Source organism: Lytechinus variegatus, chromosome 5 (genome assembly GCF_018143015.1).
Source record: "Lytechinus variegatus isolate NC3 chromosome 5, Lvar_3.0, whole genome shotgun sequence".
Lineage (NCBI taxonomy): Eukaryota > Metazoa > Echinodermata > Echinoidea > Temnopleuroida > Toxopneustidae > Lytechinus > Lytechinus variegatus.
In genome coordinates, this window is record NC_054744.1 from 12539289 (window position 1) to 12561704 (window position 22416).

At 35.1% G+C, this 22416-nt stretch overlaps 1 protein-coding gene across 1 annotated transcript in view; it reads right to left on the bottom strand.

Moving 5' to 3' along the window:
* LOC121415366 (activating signal cointegrator 1-like) overlaps positions 1 to 22416 on the bottom strand; it is a 43562-nt gene that overhangs the window by 3634 nt on the left and 17512 nt on the right. Inside the window, exons 7-9 of the mRNA XM_041608549.1 lie at positions 21387 to 21571; positions 8132 to 8253; positions 2251 to 2342 (exon numbers count right to left, since the gene is read on the bottom strand). Coding sequence (XP_041464483.1) covers positions 2251 to 2342; positions 8132 to 8253; positions 21387 to 21571 — 399 coding nt within the window. The remainder of the gene's footprint in view (positions 1 to 2250; positions 2343 to 8131; positions 8254 to 21386; positions 21572 to 22416) is intronic.

Below are 22416 nucleotides of genomic sequence, written 5' to 3' on the forward strand. Positions count from 1 at the left end.
TGTTTCAGGATTCTATCTTATCAAATCTTTTCAATGGCTCACACAAAAACAGCAGAAGAGGCCAAACAAAGCTTTCACACTGCTGACGCTATCCTAAATACCACTATGACCTTTAAAGTTTGACAATCTTATGATTTTTTTTTTGAAAGGTGGATGAATAAAGCCCATTACAGGAGATTGTTGATGTATTTTTTTTCCAAATATTAAGTATTAAAGATGACTCATTAATGCCCTGGACGAAGCGAAGCACACCCACTCAATTTGGAAAAACTAATCTAGCAAACAATGGACAGGAAGCAGATGAAATTTTGTCATACTGGTAATGTATTTTCTTGTGCGTAAATCGTAAAATGCTAAGCCTGAATACCTATCATGCTACATAAAAAATACATTAACCCACTTTAAAAGGCGACATACATCGGTCACTTTGAAAAACATCAGCTCCAGTAATGAATGTCTCTAACAGTTTGTTGAACTCATTCATCTACCATGCAATATTTTTATCATGTACATGTCGTGTCATCATGTTTATTGGAATATCATATACTGTAATAAGAATAAACATATTTCATCTATTTCACTTTCTATCTTTTCTATTATTTCATTTCCACTTTTTTTCTTGGTCATTATTTTTTCATGGAGGGAGGGGGGGGGGGGCAAAGGCAATATTCAAAGCTAAAAGAGAACAAATATTAAAAAGAAACAACAGAACAATTCAAGCAATTAAACAGATTTGAAAATTAATTTTAACCGCATAATTCAACAAGTGGAATGCCTCTGGCGATCTCACCTGCATCACGCGATTCAATATATAGCAGACTTTGACAAATATTATAACTCGCATAAGATGTTCAGTGATACTTGGTTACTCTTATTTCCACGTTTTATGAACTAGACCAATACACTTACAGAGATACATGGTAATTCAAAAAATTCCCTAAATATGGCCAAAATTCTTTGACCTTGATCGTATGACCTGAAACTCGCACAGGATATTCAGTGATACCTGATTACTCTTATGTCCAAGTTTCATGAATCAGATCCATAAACTTTCAAAGTTATGATGGTAATTCAACAGATACCCCCAATTCGGCCAAAGTTCATTGACCCTAAATGAACCTTGGTCATGTGACATGAAACTCAAGCAGTATGTTCAGTGATACTCGATATACCTTATGTCCAAGTTTCATTAACTAGGTCCATATATTTTCTATGTTATGATGTCATTTCAAAAAGTTAAACTTCGGTTAAGATTTAGTGTTGACCCCGCCGCCACCGCCGTCGGAAAAGCGGTGCCTATAGTCTCACTCTGCTATGCAGGTGAGACAAAAACTATGGCAAAGATAATGAAAAGGTTAAGAGGAAGTCTGCTGATTAGCAAAAGTCTGATCATCATATTTAACATTTTATGCCATTTTGGCGCAAGCCTCCTTTTTAACCCCAAATAAAAACATTCTGTGTTCGCTCAAGAACGAAACTCAAATTTTTAATGGCATTTGAGAGATAAGACCTCAGAGTACCTATTAACACCAAAATATAGACATCATAATATGAAACAAAAATTGTATAGACTTTTCACATCTGTCCCGTTTTTTTAATACCCACTGTATAAATATATATATATATATAGGGCTTTTATAGAACTCTAACACACTAATAAAAATGAAGCTGTTTGAAAGTTTTATACAGTATTTTTGCAAGATGGTGTTACTCTGATGTATCAAAGGCACAACGGTCCTGTACACTCGTCTAACGTAGTTGATCTCTGTAGCTGATAATGGATTGAAAACGGGTAGAAATGCTGGACAAGGAATCTAAATGAAGCAATCATGGATGGAAATCCCTCTCCTATACACTTGTTGTGTATAGTTTCCTTTGTCGGGTGAAGGCGGGTTTTGAACTATGACAAGAATTGGTAACACCTGACAGAATGCTACGTTCAAGTAAAAAGTCATTAAAGGTCCCACATACTGTGACAAAGTCATATGGGGAAAGATCATTTTCACATGCAGCTGCTATTTTATGGAATAATCTGCCAGAATATCTTATAAATATACAACCATACAAAAAGTTTAGAAATAGCTTTAAAACACAACTTATTCACCATTTTGTAAACAAATGATGTCAGAACCCCTCCATCTCCACATGCAACTTTGCTTTTGCGCTATACAAAAACGTTTCATTATTATTATTACACCAAATTTACAATATTTAGAAAAATTGAGGATCAATTGTTGATCATCACCATACCTTAGATCTGTAGTCATCTTGAGATAGACAGTCCACCATGTCAACGCAACCAAGGAGACAACCAGTGGGGTAGTGCTTTGGAAAATCAGCATCTGGAAGTTTCAAAATTGAGAAAATATATTTGGTGGTAATTGGTTTACCAGTTATATCAATTATTACTAGCAGTATTACATGTATCCTAATTGTCACAAAACATGCCGAATGTAGATAGAGAATTACACTCTTTGTTCAAATAACGTGAAAATTCTGTAACAGTGGATAACCCTCGCTGTGCTGCTAGGGTTTGCAGAAAATGAATTGAGTAGCTAGTCCGATGACTACCCAAAATTTATATAAGACCTTGGCGCATCAAGTTTTAGAAATGTAGACTTTGGTATATAAAGGCATTGAAATATGGAACACATACCAACCTCTCCAATTCCCCCCCCCCACACGCACACTTAATAATGAAACTATAAAACAAAACAAAACAATACTGTAATGCATCAAAGAACACAATTCAAACCAAAAAACAGAGAAAAGAGAAAAGCAACTATCTGTCGTTGTCTCCTATTAAAAGTGTTGTTTTTAAATTTCTCATTTTGAAACAAGAGAATATTTATTTTTCATAAATCACCCTTTTCAATCAAATCATAGGAAAGGGCAATAGATGAACAACATAACAGGTAACAACAATGGGGGATTTAAAGTTCAGTGTTGACCTTTTGGTGTTGGTGTTCGGTCAACTTTTACACACCCCACATAAAATGAAGATGGTCCTGAAAAGTCACCCACTAGTTGTAGAGATGTCAACAATGTGATCTGGTTCAGTTTTAAAAACTCAGAATAGGTTTTGAGCTAGCAGAAGCAATCCTAATTGTGCTTCCAACACCCACGCCAACACCCGATATGAAATCACCCAATATGTACTCATCTATGTAAGGCCAGAAACATTTATAGGAAAATGTGCATTTGGTCCTTTCCCCCTTCTTTTTTCTCTCTCTCTTTTTTTTCTACCTTCACCTTCATTTCTAAACCACATCTAAATAACCATCCTAAATTCCACCAACCGTCATCCTCTAAAATAGCTGTTCCTTTTCTTTGACCACAGGGGGGAGATTTTCCCATCAAGCAGTAATTTCAATCGCCAATGAATAGTCAATCATAGTCATCATTCGATACTGCGTTTAGAATAGGTGGTTTCAAACCGCCTCGATCATAAGAATCCCCGTTAAATTACGAGAACTTTTTTAGGCTAAAAAATACCCATTAATTATTCCTGCATTTACACCGCCCCGAAACATGTACCCTTCGGGATAAGGGTGCGAAAAAGTTCCTGAAGTTACGAGCATGCGCAGTATGGTCTGATAAGCAGGCAAGGCGGGAGATTCAAAATCACTAGCCCAGCAGCCACCTACTGCGCCCGCGCCCAATGACACGCTAGGCTAAAAGTTCCCGTAAATTGCTTTAACATTGCCAAAATACCTGCGACCTTGGGAAAATCCCTGCGAAAGTTCTTGTAATTTCGTTAAGTACCTACTATTTAGCGGGTATATTCTTTCGGGGAAATTACGCATAGTTTGCTTTCACATTACCAAAATACCTGGTATTTGCTGATCGGGGTAAATTTCCCGATCAGAGAATACCTGGAACTGACGAACATTGGAGGCGGTCTGAAACCACCTATTGTGTAACCAGACAGGCCTTTCATCGTTTGATATTTGGAAATTGGGAGTTCAATTACATCTTAGACCCTAAAGGCAAGGACAAACTCATAGAGAGGGAAATTCCCTGAGCAGTGTTACATAATACGTATCTGATACTACATTAGTCTGCATTTCAATGACTGATTGGTGTATGATTTATGTTCAAGTAAACTAAATACAACCATTTCACCCCCCTTCAGGGGCCTGTAATACAATGCTTTAATAGCAATGATCATAAGACATTTTTCTACGATTGATTGCATTAGCTACAATGTAAAATTAATTGTGAAGATCAAGCGTATGATTAATCGCTATCCTTTCTGATACAGGGCCCAAGCCATATTCAGATGAAACATGATAAACTGCTTTCAAAGTAGATAAGCAAAGTTATATATCCAATCAAACTTTAATTTCAACTATGAAAGTATACATAAACAATCACAGACAAGACAACTACAAACATGAATGGGTCAAAGAAAAAAAAGAAGGTTGTACCGATTGGTCCCATAGATTTACAAATTCATGTCAGTTGCACAAAAGTAGTATGGCTGATGTTGTTGGGTTCTCATTTGTGAACAGGTTGTGATAACAGAATTGAATGATGCACATTTCACTGGGTATTTTCGAAGAGAACTATAAAATCAATAATTGTTTTCTTAGAATAATACATACTATTCTTTTCTTATTTTTTGCCAAATACAATCAGTGTTAAAGGGATGGTCCGGGCTGAAAGTATTTTCACTGAGCAAAATGCCAAAAATTTCATCAAAATCGGATAACAAATAATGAAGTTATTGAATTTTTAAGTTTAGCAATATTTTGTGAAAACAGTCGTCATGAATATTCATTAGATGGACTGATGATGTCACATCTCCACTTATTCTTTTGTATTTTATTATATGAAATTAGGTTTATTCAATTTTTTTCCACCAAGAACTAGACAAATTGGATTAACAACTGATTTAAAGCATTAGATATTTATTGCTGCAACTTATTTCATTATAAGGGAGACATATTATTCATACAAGTATGAAATATTGAAAAACATGATTTTATGTAATAACATAAGAAAACGGAAAGTGGAGATATGACATCATCAGCCCACCTAATGAATATTCATGAAGACTGTTTTCACAAAATATTTCTAAATTCTAAACTTCAATAACTTTATCATTTGTAATCCGATTTCGATGAAATTTTCAGCATTTTGCTCAGTGAATTCTACTGTATATATTTAGATATAAATATTTTCAGCCCGGACCATCCCTTTAATGCAATTTTGTGCACAATTAATGCAATGTATGATTATACCCATCATACATGTACACCAATAATCATATGAAAACTAATCATTTCAAGCAGTGTTTTGTTTCAAATCATGACATAATTGCTTATCCTGCACATATATATATATTGTAAACTTGCTAATACCCACCCCCTTGTTTTTCAACCACTCAACAATAATACAAAGCGTTGATATCTTGCAGTAGTTTTTTCAGTTGAACTGAAGGGGATATTTTCCATTACGGTAATTATTTTTATATGTATGGATACATGTATCTACAGGAGCTGTAGCAAATATCTCAGAAATATACACTCCCACGTGTTATTTACCTTTACTATGGGGACCTCAAATCAATGAAAACATTTAGTAATATTAAATCCCATCAGAGCAATGCCTGGTGTTAATATTTCCTGCAAAATTATGTACAAACCAATTAATTTTGGATGGAATGATTACCAGTAAAAAAGTTTCAATACTTGAAAACACATCTTTGATACCAAACCAAATTATCCTAGCCATCCTCCGATAGGCCATTGACACAGTTAATTTGATTGCTATGAATTGAATGTAAGCTCCCATAAGACCTCTTTGCAGATCATTCAATTGGGTATTTAAGTCCCAAGTTTTATCTCACAATAACAAACCCATCAAAGCCAAGTTGATTTGATTAATGAAACAAGGCAGCGCATTTCGGACCGAGCAGGATTTCAAATCAATTCCGATACATTGGGAGGGAACACGAGTCGACTCCCTCGGGGGCACCATTCTTCACATCATCCGCTCATGTGGAAGCCCAATCATCAAGGTGTTTGATTTTCAACTTAAGCGCTGCCTCTAACCGCTCATTCCGCTTTTTAGGCTTATAAACCATGATGGGCGGAATGAGGTAATAACCAGTTTTGTGATGGGAGACATGTTGGAATGAACAAGGTACAGAAACAGACTGGTGTGCCTCACTAATAAAAATAAGAGATCGTTCCGAAGCTTCTAGGTGGTTTCCTACGCTCAGCTTTTATGAAATATGAAGGTAGTCGAAGTGACGCTTGAGAACATGGCACAGACATTGAAAATAATAAGCCCAATGTGAAATTAATTCCGATAATAATCCCATTATATCTCTGAGGAACAAGCAGGATCTATAAATAAATAACAATGAATCACTTAGAATTGCCATGAGATTAAACACTGAACCATAATAATAGGAGTGAAGTAAGCGTGGGAATGGAAAGAAAATCAGAGAGAAAGATAAGGTGATAGAAAACGGAATAAATGAAACACTCAAGGCTTCATACAAAGTGAGAAAAAAATCAATAGGATGAAGCACTGGATATATTACCGAGAGACGAGTATGCATATAACTGTGAAGACTGGGAAGAAAAGTGAAGGCAAGGGCAAAAGAATACATGTACAAAGGACAAGATTAGAAGATGAAGGAAAGAAATATGCTCCCCCCAAATAAAAGAAATAAAGGTGACAATAAAGCACTTGATATATATGTACATGTAAATGTAGCACAAAGACATGCATTTAGGCCTACTGTATCAAACTCAATGAAGAGAAATCTGAGAGAGGGAAAGAAAGAAAGAAAGAAAGCAAGAAAGCAAGAAAGCAAGAAAGAAAGAGAGCAAGATTGGTACCTTCCCCCTCATTATGATTCTTCTTGATATTTTTATTCGTTGTATTCATTTCATTTTCAATATTGCTGTTTTTTATAAGTAGTTCTTTAGCCTTGTTACAAATTAATGATGACTTTTCAACGAGTACTAAATCTAGTTTAAGTATGAGACCGATTGGTATTTTTTATATCTTGGTGGTTGTTCATATTTGGGTGTTTCATAATTCATGTACATCAATGTTCATTAACATGAGAGGCTTCTGGGTTAACCAAGAAGAACAATGAATATTTATTTGGATAGTATCTAGCAAAATTAGTACCCAGGGCAATGCTGAAATTGAACCCCATCCAAAAATGCAACTCAAGGGCACTGAAATCCCCCATTTTTAACTTTTGACAGAGGTGGGGCATTTTTTTCCCTTCTTATGTGCCCCCTGCTAATGGTACCTGGGGCATGTGTCCCATTGCCCCTACCTAGATACATGTATATGTCACTGAATTTCTGACTAGGTAAGAAATAAGCCTAGACCAATATAACATAATTAAACCCAATGATGTTGGCTGAAAATGACTGCAAATTGAGAAATGGAGGGAGGAAAGAACAGGGAATTAAATTTTAAAAAGAAATAAATGGGAGAATGAAGCAATTAATCTACATGTATCATCATGGGAAATCAAAATGTAGAGACAAACAGAGAATTTCAGAACAGAATGAAGAGAGAGGCATCATTAACACAGTAAAAGAACATAATTTTAGAAAAAAAAATGAAATGAAGCATATGGATGGAGAAGAACACAATCACTGGCCGAAGTGAAGTTAAAGGACTAGTCCACCCCAACAAAAAGTTGATTTGAAAAAAAAGGGAAAAATCCAACAAGCAAAACACTGAAAATTTCATCAAAATTGGATGAAAAATAACAAAGTTATGACATTTAAAGTTTCGCTTAAATTCACAAAACAGTTATATGCACATCTTAGCCTAGATATACTATGAAAGCAATTTAATCAAAGGGTGACTCTTATAAACACAGATGGCTTGGGGGTGAGGATAAGAGTAAATGAAAGATACAAAATAAGTAATAAATGGCAACTATTACGATATAACATAATTCAAAAAATGTATTTGGATATCATTTGAGGACTCCACATTTGCAAGAATGGACAGGCAAAAACAAAATAATGGAGATGAAGTACACCACAAGTAATGATTTAGAAAGAGAAAGGGACGTAAAAGGGCACATCGTACTCAAACACCATGGGAAATTGACGAAAGCATGGCATTCTGGGTATCTTACCGTCATGAATCTGCCTGTGAGTTGCTTCCACCGCTTCAATTTCCTCCTGGCTGGCTACTTTAGCTGCCGCTGCTATCCATAGTCTTCCCCTGTGAGGGGAATACCAGGTCCTACCCTCGTGCCTGCAGGGAAGGAGGGACAGGTATGAGCAGAAAATAACCATGAAATTCAATTAACACTTGACATCAGATGAACAATCGTGATGATTCAGTTCACATATGATATGACAGGTATTCCTACCATTAGTTAACACTGAACAGTTTCACACAGTATTGTACTCACTACTGAGATTGTTTTATAATGCATTTATTTCCCTTTTTTTTAAATTATCCTGCCAGCAAAAATAGGTTCAATGTATTTGAAGTTTAAAAGTCAAGTTCAACTCTACCTTTTCTTTCAAAAGAAGACAGAATATGCTCCAGTGGCGGATCTAGTTTTTTGCTATTGAGAGGGGGTTTGACAAGTTGGCTTGAACCCCTCCCTGTGGGGGGGGGGGGTTTGGAGTTTGATCCCAAACCCCTTTTTTATTATTTCCAGGGAGCCGAGGTGGGGTTTAAGCCACTAACCCCCATCCCCCGACCCGTACATGTAGAAACGCCACTGTGCTTCTTATTTTGGTGCCCAAATAAGTAGGCCAATAATTTAATACATTGAAGATTATTGGAATTTAATCATTAAATTACATGTACATATTTTAATTATTGTTCCAACAGAAGCATGATTTTCGCCAGGAGTGCTTAGCAATATATGCATTGAATAAATTATTTTTTTCTTGTAATATAATAAATGAACATAATTATCATGTACAGTATGAACACTTGAAAAGTATGCTTTATGCTAATTAAGACATAAAGCGCCAACGATAGAGAACAATTTGCAACATACTGTATAGAGAAGAAGTAGGAGAGCATTTTCAACTTATGTAGGAATTTACAATTTAATATTAGACAGTAGAGCTTGTATGGGTTTGTTTTTCCTCTTAGAAAAATAATTGTTGGAAAATCTGTTGATGTTTTAAATTGAACTTGACAATTGAATCTCATTTCTTTAAATATGATAGGAAGAAATATTGTCAAGGTCTGGGAGGGGGGAGGAAGTTAAACTTCATATTTGAATTTACTATTCCTTTAAAATATATTTACATTGATATATCTTTTTTTTCAAGACATTATTAACATTTAAAATATCTATTGAGGTTTCATTTATAATTTGTTCCAACATGGTTTTTAAAAGAAAATTGAACCGCTATGGACACAGTTGACCTTGAATCAGTAAAATTCATTATGATCGATGAAAAAAAAACTTTGATAAAACAAAATTATAATTACCAAAGGACCCATTTAGGAATAGATTTTAAAAAGATACCCAATTACATGGAATCAGAGTATACCATTTATTTTGCACTTCATGTTAACTTTATACTGAACAATATTTGCAAATACTAATAATCAACAAAATTAACTCAATTCTATTTTAGCATGATTATAAGCAAATCCAACTTTACAATCATTTTCAGCAGCAGTAAAAATAGAATTTATGAGTTTTTTATTTGGTATCCTCCTCTTATTTCTACCTTTTTGCAACAAAAGATAAGTTTATCATATTTCATCAAATTTTGTTTTTGATCCTCTTGTTTTCTCAATCATTTTCAAGCTTTTGGCTTAAGATTGTCAAAAGTCTCTTTTTGTTAATTTCAATAGGACCCCCCCCCCCAAAAAAAAATAATAATAATGAAGAAATGGTCTACAGTTCTACTACTGTGATTGGTTCATTATTATTGTTAAATATTTTTGTTTCCTTGGTATCTGAACTACATGTACATACTAGATAGAGTACTGGTATCCATATTGTCTTGTTTTGAAATTTGAAATTCAAAATAATGTAAGATTTTGGAATAAACCCTCTACAGGCAATAGAGGCCATACAGTATGTGAATGTAAAGTGCTTATTGCATAGTACTGTAAAGATATGCGATTGAACATTGAAGCAATTCTGATAAACATGGATCCAATGGGAGGGGGGCGCACAGGGTGCAAATATCCCCGCCCTTATAGATCAAAATGTGTACAAAAATACTTCATGTTATTATGCTCTCCTTATCAAATTATGGATAGCCACTTCAGCTCTAGTGGGCCCAGCATCACATAATATCACTTTAGAAGTGAGGATAAACTTTGATCCCTTTTTTTTTTCTAAACGAAGAACTTAATTTGGTAATGCATCTTTTTTTGGGGGAAAAGTGACAAAAAAAATATGTGCCTAGCACCCATGCTCTATTGTGTAACCTTGCATCTGCCCCTGATAATGAGTTTGGGCTGCATACAAAGGGTTCATTCTCCTACATGTATGGCTACAAAGAGAGTATTGGGGAACAACAAATAGATGAAGTTTTAAAAAAATGTGTTTCGAGCTTAATTTTATACTGCCCGTATGTTATCAACTGTGTTGACATGCTTAGTCGCAAAAGGACACAATGAAAAAGCTAACAAGTGCACCAGTAACAATTTCCCCTGCAGTTCCATTCACCCAAGACACAGAGAACTGTATGTTTTTGGCAACAGTTGTTTGACCCACTTCATACATTCAAGTTTTATCACATGTAGGTTTTGCTATCCCTGCTAATTATTGGTATTCAGCCAGTTTTTGATTGAAAATTTCTTTCCAGACTCAGATGGCATCTTTCTGGTCCAAAAAAGACATTCTTATGAATGGATATCACAAGTTAGAACTTAACCAAGTAAACAAAAACAGAAATCAAGGATTTTTATATTACCTACATCATAAAATTGTAATTTTTATTTACACATCATTATGAAAAAAAAATGGAAGCAGGCCAGGAAAAGCAGGTCACACATCCTCAATTTTCCCGTCCAAATTAACAAATTACTCTTGCAAAGAAACTCGTCATAAGACAACATGTTTATATTTGTAACTGGTACGACAATGGTCAATGTGCCAGACTTTCAGCAACAGAAAACCTACAGGATTTTTCTTTTCAAAATAATTTCATATAAATTCAAGAGTCTGATTCAATACTCCCCCACAAACCTTTTAAAGAATTAATTACACTCCCTCAATTCTTCCCATCAGAATCATGTTGTCACATGAAATTCCCTGAGAGATCAGTTTTTCTTTACTTCTTAACTCTCTACCCTGTTGACTTCTCAGCTGGTTAAAAAAAACAAAATCAAACGTAAATCTGAGAAATGTCATCTGATAAATATATCCAATAATGGCTTAAGCAGAGGAAATTTGTTCCCCTGGAACTACAAAAGATGATGTATCTGAATTTCAAGAGAGTTTGGACAAGCTTACCAACTACAAAGTTCACAAAGTTGTCCTACATTCATTTTGGCATTTTGGGATGCAAAAAGGTTTGAAGGTTTGCGGAAACGAGGACACTGTGTACCGGTTGCAACATCAAAATGCAATCATTAACGGTGGGATCTTTTCTACCGTTACTTGAGATCATTCTGAATTCCCTACTCCCTTGGAAGCATTCCACTAATTCAAATTTCAAAAGCATTGCACAAATGCTCATCTTTTGGTTCAGGTTTTGTTTTAACATTTGAGTGGAGAAGAAAACATTACAAAATACTATTTTAAAAAACGGGGGTTTTATTTTACAGAAGTGTATAATCAGATGATTGGGAACTGAATGTCAAAGCAAAACAAATAATGTTTTAGTATTAAAGCTTATTATAAGTAACATTATCTGCCATGAATTTCTAATGTGTATACAGGGCTTTCTGGGAAAGCAGGTCTGATTGGAGACTACCACGTCAAATCAAACAAGAGTGTCGCTAAGGCGAGCACACAATACGCCCGCCAGTAACATGGAAAATGGAGCTATTAATCATGCAAGAAAAGTGGTAGGCGGCAACTTCACCTTTGACTTTCTCATCTCAAAATCAATTGAATTACTAGGATCTATGCTAGTATCATACACACCAAATTATGATGAGCCTATGAAGTTATCGCATTTACAAGGACTTTAGAAGGGTAAGATGAACTGTGACCTTGGCCTTTGACCTCAAAATCAATAGGCTACCTGGAAACCATGCTTGTATCATACACACCAAATAATATGAGCCAAGGTAAGTTAAACTAAAGTTGTCGCATTTACCAGAACTTTACAAGGGTAAGATGAAAGCATGTCACTGTGACCCTGACCTCTGACCTTTTGACCCCCAAATCAACAGGCTTCCTGAAATCCATGCTAGTATCATACACACCAAATTAAAATGAGCCAAGGTTAAGTCAAAAACTGAAGTTATCGCGTTTATAAGGACTGCAGAACATTGGGTAATATGAAAACATGTCACTGTGACGTTGACCTCAAAATCAATAGGCTTCTAGTATCATACACACCGACTTATATGAGCCTGCCTAGGAAAAGTTAAACTGAAGTTATCGCGTTTACAAGGAAATGTTAACAGGTGGATGAACGGACGGACATCGAGAGTGATTCCATAATACGTCCCATAGGAGGGCGTATAAATATATATACAAAGAAATAAAGAAAAAAAGGAAGGAAGGAAGAAAGAAAGAAATGAAAATAATAAATAAATAAATAAATAGAAAAATAGATAAATAAAGCCTATGAGATCTCTGTTCATTTCACATTTTCCACAAATTTTCAGTCTTAACTGTAAACAATTTTCTAATTTGTCAATTCATGTACCAAGGGAAATAGACACCTAACTGGCTGGCATAGTTATATTAGATTAAAATGATATAAAATTTGGTATTGGGGATGTAGTGACAATTTCTGAGTTTATTTTAGGATATCAAAGAAGCCTGAAAGACGTTCTTGGGATACTGTGTAAAAAAAAAAACACGTTTATCTCGTTTATGTGATACTGTGTAAAAAAAAAAAAGAATCAAAAGTAATTTAGGTTTTTTTTAGTTGGACTCAAAGAAATATCCACCTGTTAATTTTAAAGACAGTATTTCCCGAACAGCAGGTGAATTTTCAAAAGAAAGCATTCCCAATACGTGTTGAACCCTAAGAGACACGAACTTAGTAATAATATGTAAATAATGTTTTTCTTGGTTACGCAAAATGACCAATTAGATCTCGCCCTGTAAGGGCGTTTCGTGCGTTCTTAATTGACGATATGGGACTCTTAAAAAAAGCCCGGTTGCTGATACTTCAGTAGAGTCGTCAGTGTTCAATTTTGGTTACATCTTTCTCTATGGGGATTTGAACCAATATCACCCCGAGATCGTCGGCTTAGCTCCCAACAGCGTACCTCACCGATGCTGTCTGGGCTGGTCTTTTTGTAGAGGAGAAATGGACTCCTGTTTTAGCTGACTTTTTACCTATGTCTTTTTTTCCTGATATTTATCGGGTATGTACTCTGATATTTATAATAACGTTTCTAGTAAAAAGAGATTTGATATAACTAATTTCTTGACAAAGTATTTGTACTAAAGAAATAATGCTGAGTACGTTTGTAGACGACTTTATTTTTGTATCAGTAAAGTGTCATCCACATGAAATGTCGAATATTATAAGCAAAAAAAATAGATCTTTGAAATTATTTACGTTGATTTATATGTCATTGTTAGACAGCTTAGTATGTAAGCGATCTTCACTTGTCGATATTATGGAGAGTTTTCCAATGTACGAGTGAACATTGCTATTCGACCTTGACATAATGAAAGTCATTCTCGTCGAATTTCTTAAAGGCATATAGCCTGGTTTTACATGATGTACTTGTATTTTTATTTAGAATTGTTGCTAAATAGACAATTCTCATTGTCATTTTTATGAGATGTTACACGTTTTGAGGTCGTTTATCTGTATTCGACGACGATAAGTGTATTAGGACACTGTTGTTTTATTTTGATAATTGTCAGGTTCCACTGAGACCCTCACCATTGACGAGTTTTGTCCTGATATCGATGATTCATCTCGTTTCCACTCTCCGATGTAAACGACAGGCCTAGCTACGTATTTCATCATTCCAAGTTCAGGTCAAACAACTCAATTCGCCAAGTAGACACCAACTTTTGTAGACAAGTCAACTTCTCAACGCTTTGGCCTAGTATGGAGTTTATATCCTATTTTGTCACTTAATCAATTACTCTGTTATAAACTGATAGAGCTCCTATATATTTCTTTGAATATTCGACATAACGTGTACTGTCTTCAATTTATTGGATAAATCATACAGGCATTTCTTTGAGTTGTAAACACTGTAAAATTGTCAAAGAAAGCATTCGAATCATGTTAATTATAAATTGAAGTCATCGAACCGTAATTATTTTGTCAAGTGCTTATTTTTCTTGAATGATCACGTATACTAAAAAGTTGGGATGTTTGAGTCGCCGTGCTTGTTGTTGCTTGTTTAGTTTTTTCCCTTGTTTTTCCTAGTCTGATTGATTGGTGTGTTTGATTTGTCTTTGCTTTTAGAAAGAAACAGCATTTTCTCCACCAAATTCTCCAAAATACTCAGATCCGTCCCAACAGGGAAAAAAGAGGTCCCTCTTTTGCTTTACATGTGATGCAGAGGACCAGGATTGATGGTAAAGTTGGGAATACTGGATCATGCACTACAAGAGCCGTGCCATGCATTATCTACACTATGTTGCTTCACAAACTAGTTTCAACAGGTTTTCACGAATATCGCCTGCAGCCAAATATACGCACAAAGTCAGCGGGAAAACCCGGAAGAGAGAAATATGGTATAACTGCTGTGAAAGCAGAAAATGCAAACTATGGAACATGATTGCCACAGAAAAAATATACTGTATTGCTATCAATAATACATGTAATTAATCACATTTTCATTCTTAACACACATAAATTTGAGAATTTATAATTAAAATGTTGATAAATCAAATTTTCATACTTGATCTTTTCCAGCTTGTTTGTAAACTGTTGCTTTTTCTGTGTATTTCTGCTTCACAAGGAAACCAAAATGTTTTTTTGATGCTGGATGAAATATATTTTTCTTCATCTATGATTGGTTTCTTGTAGGCTCCTATTATAACCTACCAAAACATTGACATTTGAATGGATTAGGTTACATAAAGCAAACAATATTTTAGGAATGTCTTATATCAAGCCTTAGGAAGCTACGTGTATGATGGCCATCAGAGAAAAAGAAGTTCACACAGTACTACTGCAGTTTTTTTTAATATTTTCAAGATATTTTCAAATAAATGTAGCATTGTGTCTAAATTCTTTACAGAATTTCAACAATTTCAAAAGGGATAAATGAACAAAGGAAATACTTAGAATAATAATAATATCAACAATAAAAATAATAATAATTATGATAAATAATAATGATAATAGATATAATAATAGCATATATGAAGTGCTGATTACCTAGTTGCCTATTAAATGGCCAGCACACTGAATATTACGCCTGGTGCATTCAAGGAATTAATCCTGCCGGGTTACCAATTCACCTCACCTGGGTTGAGTGCAGCACAATGTGGATAAATTTCTTGCTTGAAGGAAAGCAGGCCATAGTTGGGATTTGAACACAAGTTCCTCAGATTGAAAGATGAGGGTTGTAACCACTACATCACAGCGCCTCCATAGTGAATGTCCCAAGGCTTTTAAACTTGGAGGTATCACAGGTTTTGATTAAAGTGCTACTGAAAGATTGACAGCCATAATGATCATAAAAACATTCAATGCTACCAGCATAGGCAATTCATAAAGGCCATTTTTGCCCTTATCAAGCCTGTCAACACTTGAAAATTACAAAAAGGAGTTCTAAACCTGCGGCACAATTTTTTTTTTGCTCGATGTAAGGTGTGTCTCTCTCACTTAACAAAAAAAATCAAGACATATTTAGCATTCGTATACATGCATTTAACATTGAGAAATGACAAGTGTTGAACTACATTACTCTTACACCTATAAACACACCCATACCCCACCACACAAATACATCTAGGCGGCAGAAGCGGTGGGGACGTGTCCCCCCCCCCCTAAATTTGAGGTGGGGGGGACGATCCCATCCTCAATTTTTTGTTAATATTTTTTTTTGCTTGTCAATTTTGTTTCCTGCATCCCCTATAAAATTTTTTGGGTTGATACCTTTTTTTTGCTTGTCAAAAAATGTTGGTGGTCCCCCTCTAATATTTTCAGCTTCTGCCGCCAACGCACAAATACACATATGGGCTACTTATTTCTTATCTTAAATAAATGGAAAATGGAGTGCTCCTCTTTCTGGTTGATAAAAAATCTTTAAAAAAGGGGAAACTCCTGGAAAAAAGGGGCAGTTGGTAAACCTGCCTTAAGACAGCCCAAATTCCCCCCTAAAATTCCCAAATTAAATGCAAGTTTCAGGTGACCAACTTTTCTAAAGTTGTCCCATTATCTGCTACAACAATATCAAAGAAAGTTTATAGAAAATCAATTTGCATATAAAGCAGAATAATGAGAGCTACCCTTACTAAAAAGAAATATAGCCCCTGAAATTCAACAATCATGCTTCCAACACCAACAATAAACTTCAAATCACCCAATGTATTCATCATCATGACTTGAGTCACCACCCTGGTTCAATCAGATACCCTTATCTTGTGGAACTTAAGTCTGTGACACTCATATGGTAATAAAGTCCCTGCTGTGTTTATCAAGGGGAGCTGGTCAAGACATAGGATTGTTCAGTAACTTTCCCAAAATTATTTCCTTTTTAATGGCATGTTTCATTCCAACACATACATGTACATGTATAGTCCCTCTAATTTTCACTTGCCAATGACAAGAATAACAACATACACAAATCTATTTCTTTTAAAAGGTACCATGATCTGGAATAATCAACCATTGCGTAAAGAAATAGTCATTCTATGTAATTTTTCAAAAGGAGGATGAAATAATTTTTACACAATAACCAAAATATCACTTGACCTTTTCACATATTCCAGGCTTAACCCTCCTTTATGTTATTATGTTTACATGTAGGTGTACATGTATTTTTTTTTGTATTTGCTCTTTCTTTGTAGCAGCACCAATAAGGTTGCTTTGCCTTTTAAAGCTGTTGTTAAATTCATGAATGAACTAATTAGGTGGTCTGTCTTTGACAGATCACCTCTTAATTTTGTCAGAATTTTCTTTTTATTTCTTTCTTTCTTTATTTATTTTTACGGATTTTCTTGTCGCCAAGATATCTCAAAATGGACTTGATCAATTTCATTGAATTTCATGTCATTTATAGCATCTGTCATGGACACGTCAAAATAAGCTTTTCAAGGTCATCAGGTCATGATGACGTCATCTAGGCGCCATTTTGTAAAATCACATTATTAATCATATCTCCATTATCAATTATAAAAAATTAACAATATTTACATCACATCAACTTCAGGTCAAGGGTCATCAGGTCATGCCATCAAAGGTCACCTGGAGGTCATGCGCGCGCGCATGTGCGCGTCAAAATTTCAAAATGCTCAAAATCACTTTTTGACCAAAGTAGAGTACGTTTCAGGTCATTCTAAGCATTTTAAAATTCTGCGCGCGCGTAACGCCTTAACGCAACGCAGAAACACCATTTTTTTTACATCATTGCATTGATAATAAAATTCTGAACAATTTGATACCCTGATCAACCTTCTACGACCATTAATGACGAAATCAACACCCGTTAAAGTTTGCAGCACGTGTGCGCGCGAGCTCTCACTATAGGCCATATATGGGCAAAAAAATGCCTATTGAAAATTCACTGTAGCTCTTTAAATAGTCCATTGACCCCCAATTTTTTTTTTCATGTATCGATAGAGGTTGAGTTGTAGATTTGATTTCATGTCACCATTGTCCCTCAATTTGATCATGACGTCATCAAAATGGCGCCTAAACTAAAAATTTCATTTTTTCAAAAATGACGTCATCAAATTTATGCAAATTTGATTGTAACTTCTCGAATATTGATTGTTTTTCGCCCAGATTTGGATATGTTGTAGTTTAGAATGTACTCTTTCTCCTGGTTAACATGAATTTTCGTTTTGGGAAACGCATCATTACGTAAAACAGCAATGAAAAGAGGCATGTCATTTTTCCTCATTTTGCGTGTAATCTTTATGGGACATGACTCTTTCTCAAAACTGGATTCGACATTCCTCTATTTCGTGAGCCATATCTCGCTTTTTTAGTGTCACTTTTCCCTGAGCTTTTGGTATGATGTAGCTGAGATCCTAACCTTTCGCCATCGTGCCCTCCATTTTTTTTATCAGATGCCAGGATCATGCCCTTTTTCACTTGCAAAATTGGAATTTTAATTCTCAAAATTGCTTACGTGTAATCTCTATGGGGAATATCGTGGCTCAATGGATAACGCATTTGACTTGCTTTCTCGAGGGCGGAGGCTTTCTCGAGGGCGGAGTCCTGGGGTAAACAAGATGATTTTTTTTTCAATTTTTTTTCTTTTTACCACCTCGTACATGATCCTTTATGATAATTTAAAGATACAAAAGTTAAAATTTAGCAAGATAAAACAGATTATAATTACTTTTTTCATATCACATGTATTGTCATACATCAAAGAGACCCTTTTACAGTGCTTTATCATCTCCCGTCTTTCACAAGTATTCTATCCATAATGAACATTCAGTTGTCATCATGATGATCAAATTGATCTGCATGAACATGGTAATAGTGATTACGATGGCAAGAATAAAGACAGACCACCTAATTAGTCCGCATGACGAATTAAAATCTAATCTTATTATTATTATTATTTATTTACTTTTACGGATTTTTCTTGTCGCCAAGTTATCTAAAAATAGACTTGATCAATTTCATTGAATTTCATGTCATTTATAGGATCTGACATGGACACGTCAGAATAAGCTTTCCAAGGTCATCAGGTCATGATGACGTCATCTAGGCGCCATTTTGTAAAATCACATTATCAATCATATCTCCATTATCGATTATCAAAAATCGATCAAATTAACATCACACCAACTTCAGGTCAAGGGTCATCAGGTCATGTCATCAAAGGTCACCTGGAGGTCATGACGCACGCGTCAAAATTTCAAAATGCTCAAAATCACTTTTTGACCAAAATAGAGTATGTTTCAGGTCATTTTAAGCATTTTCCGCGCGTAATGCCTTAACGCAGTGCAGAAACACCGTTTTTTTTTACATCATTGCATTGATAATATAATTCTGAGCAATTTGATACCCAATTTAGCTCTCTAAGACCAATAATAAGTAAATTAACACCCGTTAAAGTTTGCAGCACGTGTGCGCGCGAGCTCTCACTATAGGCCATATATGGGCAAAAACATGGCATATGGCCTATTGAAAATTCACTGTAGCTCTTTTAATAGTCCATTGACCCCCAATTTTTTATTCATATATCGATAGAGTATGAGTTGTAGATTTGATTTCATGTCACCATTGTCCCTCAATTTGATCATGACGTCATCAAAATGGCGCCTAAACTAAAAATTTCATTTTTTCAAAAATGACGTCATCAAATTTATGCAAATTTGGTTGTAACTTCTCGAATATAGATCGTTTTTCGCCCAGATTTCGATATGTTGTAGTTTAGAATGTACTCTTTCTCCTCAGTTAACATGAATTTTCGTTTTGAGAAACGCATCATTGCGTAAAACAGCGATGAAAAGAGGCATGTCATTTTTCCTCATTTTGCGTGTAATCTCTATGGGACATGACTTTTTCCCAAAACTAGATTTGACATTCCTCTATTTCGTGAGCCATATCTCCATTTTTTCTTTTCAGTTTTCCCTGAGCTTTTAATATGTTGTAGCTGAGATTCTAAGCTTTTGCAAGTGTGCCCTCCATTTTTTGATCAGATGCCGGGATCATGCCCGTTTTTCACTTGCAAAATTGGAATTGTAATTCTCAAAATTGCTTACGTGTAATCTCTATGGGGAATATCGTGGCTCAATGGATAACGCACTTGACTTGTGTTCTCGGGGGCGCAGGTTCGAGTCCTGGGGTGAACAAGATGATTTTTTTTTTCCATTTTTTTTCTTTTTGCCACCTCTTACATGATCCTTTATGATAATTAAAAGGTATAAAAGTTTAAATTTAGCAAGATAAAACAGATGATAATTGCTTTTTTCATATCACATGTATTTTGCGTGTTATCTCTATGGGACATGACTTTTTCTCAAAACTAGATTCGACATTCCTCTATTTCGTGAGCCATATCTCCATTTTTTCTTGTCAGTTTTCCCTGAGCTTGTAGTATGTTGTAGCTGAGATTCTATGCTTTGGGAAGTGCACCTCCATTTATTGATCAGATGCCGGGATCATGCCCGTATTTCGCTTGCAAAATTGGAATTGTAATTCTCAAAATTGCTTATGTGTAATCTCTATGGGGAGTATCGTGGCTCAATGGATAACGCATTTGACTTGCTTTCTCGGGGGCGCAGGTTCGAGTCCTGGGGTAAACAAAAAAATTTTCCATTTTTTTTTACCACCTCTTACATGATCCTTTATGATAATTAAAAGGTATAAAAGTTAAAATTTAGCAAGATAAAACAGATTATAATTACTTTTTTCATATCACATGTATATATTGTCATACATCAAAGAGACCCTTTTCACAGTGCTTTATCATCTCCCGTCTTTCACAAGTATCCCATCCATGATGAACATTCTGTTGTCATCATGAAGATCATTTGATCTGCATGAACATGGTAATAGTGATCATGATGGCGAGAATAAAGACAGACCACCTAATTCGTCCGCATGACGAATTAAAATCTAGGGGTTTTTTTAATTATATATTTTGAAATCTTTTTTGAATGAAAACTGTATTTATTGTTTGAAATAGAATCTGAAAGAGAAATACTACAAAAATTCATTTTGCCCAAGTGATCATGGGCCCAGCAGCTACTGTGCAGTGTGAGATCGATGTTGCTCTATCTCTTACATGGTTGAACTCTAACAGTGTAGCAGCATCTCCGATCTTTTAACGTCTTTTGGTCTGAAGTAGATGGGGCTTGAACTCCCGACCTCCAGGTTTGACACACCCAATGATAATTAATGTAACAGAGCAAAGGCATAGCAATATGGTAAAATTCATAAAAGTCTCAGTCCCTTTATATAGCAAAGGTGAGGTGGAGGGGCACCACTCCCCCCTCTATTGAATAGATGCAACTCTTGTTTAGCTACCTGATGTAAAATTGGACTCACTCATTTATGCCAGCCACAAGTAACAATGCCCATTGTTGAGTGCATGCTAAGGTACTGTCATGGGTGGCAGATGCTGCCACCTGATATAAACTGATATAAAATTGGACTTACTTCTTTATACCAGCAACGAGCAACGATGCCCATGGTTGGTGCATGCTAAGACACTGTCCTTCATCAGACATTTCCATCAATTCTTTATCCTGAACTCGATGGTTGGCTCTCGATGATCCTTCACTTCTTGATGATATCTGATTGCTTGATCCTTGGTGTGAGTTGGTGGGTACATTGGAAACAAACTGCAATGATACATATAATAGTAGTCAACATTTATATATATATGGTAGATTTGTTTAAAGGGATGCTCCAGGCTGAGGATGGAAATATCTCAATAAATATGGTAAAATTCACAGAGCAAAATGCTTAAATTTGATCAAAATCGGATAACAAATAACAGAGTTATTGAATTCTAAAGATTTGCATTATTCTGGTGAAACAGTTCTAGGCATTTCCTAATGAATATTCATTAGGTGAGCTGATGATGTCACATCCCCACTTTCCTTTATCTTATGTTATTACATGAAATCATAAATGTTTCAATTTTCGTAATGTGTGAATGATGTGTCTCCATTATGTTGAAATAAATAACAGCAAGAAATAACTAACTAATCACTTGTCAATCCAATTGTTTCAGTTCTTGGTAGAAAAAAAATTGAATAAACCCAATTTCATGTAAAAAAATACAAAAGAATAAGTGGGGATATGACATCATTAGCCAATTTAATAAATATTCATGAAGACATGCCTAGCACTGTTTCACCAGAATAATGCAAATCTATAAAATTCAATAACTTCGTAATTTGTTATCCGATTTTGATTGATTTTCAGCATTTTGCTCTGTGAACTTTACCATATTTATTGAGATATAAACATCTTCAGCCCGGAGCATCCCTTTAAAAGCCAAGTCCACCTCAGAAAAATGTTGATTTAAATCAATAGAGAAAAATCAGACAAGCACAATGCTGAAAATTTCATCAAAATCGGATGTAAAATAAGAAAATTATGACATTTTAAAGTTTCGCTTATTTTTAACAAAATAGTTATAAATATGAACGAGCCAGTTACATCCAAATGAGAGAGTCGA